Source organism: Stylophora pistillata, chromosome 11 (genome assembly GCF_964205215.1).
Source record: "Stylophora pistillata chromosome 11, jaStyPist1.2, whole genome shotgun sequence".
NCBI lineage: Eukaryota > Metazoa > Cnidaria > Anthozoa > Scleractinia > Pocilloporidae > Stylophora > Stylophora pistillata.
This window is the reverse complement of record NC_142529.1, coordinates 29,684,206-29,693,158: the sequence shown is the minus strand read 5'-3', so window position 1 is coordinate 29,693,158 and position 8,953 is coordinate 29,684,206. Positions and strand designations below refer to the sequence as shown.

General features: G+C 37.9%; 1 protein-coding gene across 1 annotated transcript; it reads right to left on the bottom strand.

The window, feature by feature from the left end:
• Positions 1 to 3,422: 3,422 nt before the first annotated feature.
• On the bottom strand, positions 3,423 to 4,907 carry LOC111321231 (melanocyte-stimulating hormone receptor-like). Its single transcript, XM_088739474.1, has one exon. The coding sequence runs from the start codon at positions 4,685 to 4,687 to the stop codon at positions 3,740 to 3,742; it is 948 nt and encodes a 315-aa protein (XP_088595600.1). The 5' UTR covers positions 4,688 to 4,907; the 3' UTR covers positions 3,423 to 3,739.
• Between the last annotated feature and the right edge of the window lie 4,046 nt (positions 4,908 to 8,953).

The following is an 8,953-nucleotide window of genomic DNA, read 5'->3' as shown; positions in this document are numbered from 1 at the left end:
AATGCGAAACAAGAGCCCTGTTGAATTTTTTAAGGTCAAGTAGCCTTGTTTAGCTATGACATAAACGTGCGTTCGAGAAGGTAGAGCCATCATTTGGCGTGAACTGAAAAAATTAAGAGCCCACTCGTTAACTTGTACACTGCAAAATCAATCATAAATTAATTCAGAATATTCATGTTGATCTCCGCAAATGTTTAAATTTCAAGGAAAGATGAGTGGCACCGGAGCAGTGAATCAGTGAGAAAACTCCCAAGCACCTCCCCCCCCCCCCCCCCCTTAGGGACAGAGTAGAGATAAACAACCACCTTCGGGTACGCCAAAAAACGCACTGAGGGCAGTCCGGTTGGGAAAGACGAAGCGGGGGTGGGGTTTAGGTGGAGGGAAGAAAATATTTTCTTATTTCTTCCGCTAGCCTGTCCTACGCGAAGCGCTAATAAAAATAAATTGCGCGATTGAAGCGGCGGAGCGGAAGGTCGGGTCGCAAGTACTTCTCGAATGAGTGTTGCAAAACCAAACCCAGGCCAAAACCAAAGTAATCACAGGCGCCAATTCCTTACTAGAAAGTACCGCAAGGAACCATTAACCCGCCAGAAAAACAAGCAAACTTTTACTGAAGCACGGGAAAACGAAGATGAGCAATTTATTTATGAGCCTGCGTAAAAAGGAGATACTTTTTGAGTACCAAATGGAATTACTGCAGGAAGAGAAATTTTTGTTTTCAACCAGCTAAGCCCGGCTCGTTTTAATCCTAGAGTTCCATCCGGTACCAAAACATTTATTTCGTCTTCCTTAGATGCCACGTTTTCTACCAAGTTTTTACATTTTTCTTTTTTAACCTACCATTTGTCTCACAGATGGTAAAAAGCAACATGAAAACTCTAGAACATAGGCGATTTTATATTTCCTTGGTTTTACTTTTTAAATGTATGAAATGGAACGGTCCGGAATATATTAAAAACTTTTTTAAATTGCGGGAATCTAGATATAGTTTAAGGAATAAAGGTGTAAATCTAGTGCAACCAGGGTATAATAATAGATCGTATCATAATTCCTTTACATATAAAGCTAGTCACCTTTGGAACAGTTTACCTAGAGAAATCAAAACAGCATCTACGCTTAGCGATTTTTGTAGTAAACTTAAGAATTTCGATTTTAGCACTCTAGGACCAATCTGTAAATGTAATACATGTAGTTGACTTTTATTGTACGTACACATACATTGTCATTCTTATTCATATTCATCTACTGCAATATCTTTCACCGAACATAATGTTTAGACTCTTTTAACTATCAGTATTAATCACCTACAATTTTACAATTATCACTCGTACTCTAAACTTATATATTTTTACCTGTAAAGTTTTAAGTACTTCTAATAATATACCTTTAATTATAGTTAATTTATTGTCTACCGTTTTATACATGAGCCTCTGGCTCGGGCAATTGGGCAACCATGCCTCACGTTAGACAATAAACTTTGATTGATTGATTGATTGCGGCAATGACATCAATTTTTGTTGGAGCTCTTTCTTATAATCCTCTTGAAATACTGAGCACAGCGACTACAGCTCTGTAGCTAAACAATAACATATCTGTCGCAACCAGCTGTTTATTCCTGCATATAAAGTTTCGTTTAACTTTTACAAGTTCAAATTAGCATTAAAAGATAATTCCCTTGGCAAACACAAAGACATCGACTATACTACTGTTGGACGACAAGACAAGAAAGATTACTCATGTCACTTTATTAGTGACGCAATAAATACTTCACTTAGATACACTGTTATTTTCTAGAGCCGATATATAATTGAAAATATTCTCCCTGTATTTTCAATTCTGAATTCCAATAAGGAGTTGTAAAACGACTTAAGGGAAAAATAAGGGGAAGATACAAACGGCTAAACATAGAATAAAAAAAACCTGCGGGCAACTAAAAGACTCACCAGCATTAAACTGTAAATAAAGTGACCCTTTCTATTCAGTGTTTTCAAACGTCGATTTTTTTAAAATCCATATTCCTTTTTCCCTACAACACTATCGACAGACCTCGAGAACAAATCTTATTGACGAGTGGTCAATATCGGTCAGTTTTGAAACGAAACTAATGATAAAATCGGGTATAACTAGCGGATGTCTGGGGTGGATCCAGGGGTGGTTGAGGTGGTTCGGTCGAACCCCCTGAGTTTTCCCTCAGAACGCTGGAAATCATGTTTCCGAAGACCTAATTTTCAAATTCTCGGACCCCTCCGGAGGGGGAAAATTCTCCGAACCCCCCTTGACTAAATCCTGGATCCGCCCCAGGATGTTCTAACCCCAAGGACAGCAAAGTGCTTGTCTGATTGTCTGCTTCACTGCTGCTTGTCTCACTTCACTAATCTTCCAGCAGTAAAGGTACGGGTTTAATGAATAAAGAAGGTAATGGGGGGGGGGGGGGAGGGGTAAGTTTCTAAAGAAACTGTAGTGCTGCGTCAGTTGGAATAATAAGGTAATTTGGTTTTATTGACTAAGTTGAAATGTAAATTGGCCACCGTAAAGAGTTTCAAAGTTTCGACCGTTAACCCTTCGTGGAATCGAAATTTATTTAATTCTTGTTTTCCAAACAGCGACCACAATTAAACTATTAGACAATTATATGTGGGCGGCTATTAGCTGTTTATATCAATTAGTTGAGTTGAATTTGAATACAAATTAACATTTAAGTTAAATCCCTTGCCAAAACATCAGCATTATTACTCTTTGAAAATACAATTTAAATAGGGGAACTTTCTTTCTGTCGCTTTTTTAATGATGGAATAGGCAATATATTGCGATAGACTGTCATTTTCTGGAGCCGATAATCAAGCGGAAATATTCTTCCTGTATTGTAGTCAATTCTGAACTTCAAAAAAACCTCCCTAAAGTGACTTTAAAGGAAAAGGAATGGAAGTTAGGGACAGTTAACCTCTCGAAAGTGGTAGATATAGAACGAAGTATTAGTTAAGAACAACTGATTAGAAACTGAATCAGCGACCTGTAGATATATAACAACCCTTTAAATTAAATAACTTTTAAAGTTGACTTTATTCCTCATTCGAATTATTTTCTCGACGTTAACATGTTATTTCAGGAAATCGGTCGATCTTAAATTGATCTGAAACAACCGGTTATAGTCAATTTTATTTCATACGCATTCAAAAAGTTTATTAATTACCTTACACAACTTGTAACGAAACCAATTTGCAAATTCATAAGCATTACGGACATTTTTCTGATAATAAAACAAATTCGAGACTAAACGTCAACCAATGCAACTCGTTTGGCAATATGGCGTCAATAACAAGCGCTTTCTTTAAGTTGACTTTATTCCTCATTAATATTCGAATTATTTTCTCGACGTTAAACGTGTTAGCGAGCGATCTTATACTGAAAAAAACTCTGAAACAACCGGTTATAGTCAATTTTATTTCATACGCATTCAAAAAGTTTGTTACCTTACACTAAGTAACGAAACCACTTTGCAAAAACATAAGCATTACGGACATTTTTCTGATAACAAAACAAATTCGAGACTAAACGTCGACCAGTGCAACTCGCTCTGCAATGTAGCGCCAATACCAAGCGCTTTCTTTAAGTTAGGGAAAAAAACGTTGAAATTGTTTTATCGTAACAAAGAAGTACCTTGATGAGCGCTCCCATCTAATAACTGCGACTCAGTGACTCAGCTTTGAAAGTACTATTACAGATATAACTCGAGAAGGATCTAACTCCAAGGACAGCAAAGTGTTTGTCTGATTGTCTGCTTCACTGCTTGTCTCACTTCACTAATCTTCCAGCAGTAAAGAAACGGGTTTAATGTCGAGTTAAAGTAAACTACGAGAACTGCTATTTCCCATATTACCATCAAGTGTGATGAATGTGTTTTACGGCGATCGATTACAATTGCCATTATAGAGTATAGTGCATAACAAACTACTAATACTAACTGCACCCACAGAGCGCTGTACAATCCCTTTTTGTATCGCATCATGTTCAGTGCATTTGATTGGCTCGGCTGTTGTTGGATATGATCTTGTACTTGAGCCTGATGATGACTGAGACCCCGAAAAATTTTTATATACGAGGCCACTGAAATAACAAGGCAAGATGGTATAGCTACATGGCCATACCAAATGGTTATACGGTAATCTAATGTGTAGCATAAAGCAGCGACACTAGATACAATCCAAAAGGTAACTACGATGATGTATGTGCGCTTCAAAGTTACAATTTCTCTGTATCTTAGCCTTAACAGCAGGGCGAGGAGCCTGTCCACGCTTATGGCCGTTATTGTCATCAAAGACACTCCACATAAGGCATACGCTGTGATGTAGGCTGCGTCAAACGCGTATCGACAAAGACTCCAGTGTTCCTGGCCCACGGACATCCAGTAAATAGCGTAGAGAGGCTGGCTGACGAGACCAACCAAAAGATCAGTTGTTGCCAGACAACGATACAAGAGTTTGGACGGCGGATGAAGGGAAGATTCTTTTTGAAGGGCAAAGAGGATAAGAAAGTTCCCAAGAGATGCTGTGATGGAAAGGAGAATGTAGATTGCTAAGAAATAAATTTCAAATTCTTTTTGAAGCACACCCACCAGAAGGGGGGAGCAATGTAATTCTTGAATTGTTATCGCTAGTGTTCCACCTCTACTGAAGTTTGTTGTCGACATTGTTCTGTATTCGTTTCCTTTTTCTTGGACTGGGGTTATCTGCGATTGCCACGAGAAATATTTCGTCTAAACAGCAACATAACGACGATCATCGAAAACTTACTCAGTTCCTACATAATAATCATATAAAGACTTCCTCATCATCGTTTACTCGTTTCATAAACGTCACAAAGAAAATTGTCTGTTGTGTCAAAAATCCTATACCTGTCGATTTAACTTGTCAGCTACTTCCCGTATGAAATGGAAATAAGAGAGAAATTTATCAAAATACCCTTAACATGACTATTCTTCACGTTTCGACCTACTATTCCTCTTTATTAAGCCTACGGGCAAGCACTCATTATATCATTAACGCTTCATTAAGAATTACTTGGCTAAGTCGTGAATAAGTTTGAGGCCTTAAGCAGCAGGACTCGTGGGCGAAGGAGCGACGTGTACGAAACAGAGGTGAAAGAGCTACAAAAGGTAATCAATTACACAGTTGAATTCAAATTTTTTAAAAGAAGTTTGCATCTGTGTCCATACATTAATTTTAAATCATTTTATGCATTCGAACACCTGGACTGATTGACATAGCTTGGACATCCTTAGCTAGAATCTCCTATAGTTTTAGCTTGCTTAGACTGATAGTGTTTCAAGGCTCAACTTTACACAAATGATATGGACATTTGATTGACACTCTATCAATGAAACTAGGTCAGCTTGCTAGGTGGTCTTCGTTATTAGTATAGCGGCACTGCACCCGACAACACTAGAACAAAACCAAAGGAGAGCAAAGAAATTACGCGATCAGACAATTTCAGCCGTTTCTTTCTCTTACATTCTCTACTTGTTCTCTAAATTCCTTTCTCCAAAAAATTCTAAGGGATTGTCTTGGATATTAGTAAGCCTCTTATAGCTTTGTTACATCATTTCTTTTCTTCCAACGTCTTGTCTGCGAAGAGACTAGTAAACTATTTTCTTATCAAACAAGCTTTCATGCTTCCGGCAGGTGACTTAGTTCTTCATATTGTAATTCCGTCGAGCTGTTGGCAATTGTCCTCTGATGATAAAAATTTTTTATGACAATGCTAAAGTGAACATGATAATCTATTGATCGAGAAGGAAAATCCAGGAAGGGATAACTTTATCATTTATGAAACTATGATCGCTCTTGGCTACGTCTTCAGAAATTCTTGCGCAACTTTTCATTTCTCCAGATTTCCTGAGTGCTTCATAACTCAGCGATACCACAGAACAAAACGTCTAATGAGATTTAGTATATACACACTCAGTGATATTGGCGTTTCAAGCAATCTGATTGGTTCGCTATCTCGGGCTAATCAACAATGTACACCTCCGAGCGAGTGGATAATGTGAAAAACAAAATAGCGGGCGTAAACTCGCGTTCCGCTAAAGTTTCAGAAGCAGAAATTGCCTTTAAATGGCTTCCTTTTAATTTTGTTGAGATCACTTCGTGTGTATGTACTAAAACAATTATTCTTTTCAATCTCGATGAATAGTGGCATTCGGGAATATTTACCGAGCCGCGAAGCGGCAAGGTAAATATTTAGCCACTATTCACCTCGATTTCAAAGAATAATTGTTAAATATATATTGAAATCAATTTTGCCAACTTCAAGGAACGCGTTATAAACTGAATTTAAAGAAAAAGGTGTGGAGGTTGGGGACACTTAACCACTCGGAAGTGATAGACATAGAATCAAATATACCATATTAAGAACAACTGTCTAAAAACTGAATTAGCGATCTGCTGGATGTACTGCAACCTTTTAAATTTGAATTAATTAACTTATAAAGTTCAATATATTCCTCATTCGAATCCCTTTTCCCCGATAACACGTAATTTCACCAAATCGAGCGATGTAAAACTGAAGAAAACTCTGAAACAACAGGTTATAGTTAATTCTATTTCGTATTTGCGTTCATAAGTTTTGCATATTCATAAGTATTACGGACATTTTTCTGATATCAAAACAAACTCGAGACCTAACGTCGACCAATACAACTCGTTTGGCAATGTGGCGTCGATACCAAGCGCTTTCTTTAAGTTATATTAGGTAAAAAACGTTGAAATGTTTTTATCGTGACAAAGGAGTACCTCCAAAAGCTCTCTCAAACTACTATTTGAAGTTTTAGCCAATACTTTAATATTGCTACATGTGAAAAAAACTTGAGAGTAAAATTAATGCAGATCTTTCTTTCATTATGCCTTGCAATATTCATGATCATTGGTAGCTACCCAGCACAAAAAATGCTCTTGACAAGATATGGTAATTGTCTCCGATTCCCTTTCTTTCAGTTTTTTCCGTCAAAAAAAGCTACTAAGTGCACACAACAAGCCATTTTGATAATTTGATTAAATGTGAGAGCCCCACAGGGCTTTGCTTTACACAGAAATCAATAGTATTAATTGATGATTAACATAAATCAACTTTTAAGTCATAAAACAACGGGCAAAATATTGACAACGTAAAAAACCTAAATAAACAGGTAAAATATTCACAACAGACAAGGCACAAAGCGCGACCAACAATATTATTTGGGCTTCTTATTTCTTCCTATCTAATAACATAATTTATTACACGACTCGGGCAGTCAGAGGGCCAATAACTAAAATCAATCAATCAAAATGCTCCATTGCCGGTCAATATTCTCTAAATATTGGACCGGGCACTGTCCCGAATGGTCCCAAATGACACCGCTCTTGTGTCCCTTTGAACTTCAGTCGTATAATAAATCTCTTATTAACCAAGCTTGCTCAGGACCGTACTGGAAGAATATCGGCCCCCGATCTTTTTTGTACGGACCGACGGTCCGTACTGTCAAGACCCCGGGCCGATATTCTCCCAGTACGCTCCTCGCGCTTGGCTAATAAGATATATTTACGAGCGTTGTCATGGGATAATTGTGACTTTGTGACTCTCGGCTTTGAAAAAACAAATAGAAATCTAACTCGAGGAGGATCTAACTCCATAGACAGCAAAGTGTTTGTCTGATTAATTGTCTGCTTTACTGCTTTTCTTACTTCAATAATCTTCCAGCAATAAAGAAACGGGTCTAATGTCGAGTTAAAGTAAATTGAGACAGCTGTTACTTCCCATATTACTACAAAGCGTGATGAATATGTTTTACTGTAAGCGATTACAATTTCCATGATTAAGAATGGTACATAACAAACTACTAATGTGATTTTGTATCGCGCCATGTTCAGTGCATTTGATTGGCTCGGCTGTTGTTGAACATTACCTTGTACTTGAGCATGATGGTGACCGAGACCCCGAAAAGTTTTTATATACGAGGCGACTGAAATAACAAGGCAAGATCATGGCCAGACCAAGTGGCTACACGATAATCTAATGTGTAGCATAAAGCAGTGACACTAGATAAAATCCAAAAGGTAGCTACAATGATGTATGTGCGCTTCGAAGTTACAATTTGTTTGTACCTCAGCCCCAACAGCAGGGCGGGAAGCCTGTCCACGCTTATGGCGGTCATCGTCAACAAAGACGCGCCACATAATGCATAACTTGTAATGATGACTGCTTCAAATGCGTATCGACAACAATTCCATTGTTCGTGAGCCACGAACATCCAAATACTAGCAACGGGAGGCAGGGTATAACAAGACCAACCAACAGATCGGTTGTTGCCAGACAACGATACGAGAGTTTGGACGGCGGGTGAAGGGAAGATTCTTCGTGAAGTGCAACAAGAATAAAAAAATTACTAAGAAACGCTGTGATGGAGAGGAGAATGTGAACTGCAGCGAAAGTAACTGATTCTTATTGAAGCGCTGCCATCAAAGAAGGGGAGAATGGCAGCTCTTGAGATGTTTTCGTCTGTGTTCCACCTCCAGTGAAATTTGTTGTTGGCATAATTCTGTATATGTTTCTTTTTCCTTGAAGATTATTAGTGGTTAAAGCAGAAATTATTTTGTCTGAAAAGTATATATCCAGCCACGATCAATGAAACCTTACTTCTGGAATAATATTCAAGACTACCTCACCAGTGTCTACTCATTCGGAATGCGTCAGAAAAATTGTCTTTTATGTCCAAAAAGTGAATATTTTTCTGGAACCTATGAAGTGCCTCAGGCATGAAAAAGCACTAAGAAGGAAATGGGGAGACATCTGTGTTATCATTATCCTTCTTTACCTGCATAAACTATCTTTGAAAAGGTGCTAACCAAGTGGTTTGCAACTTTTTCTCTCTCTCGTTTGCATCCTGGATTAAAATAAAAAACAAAACCGTAATAAGATGTTT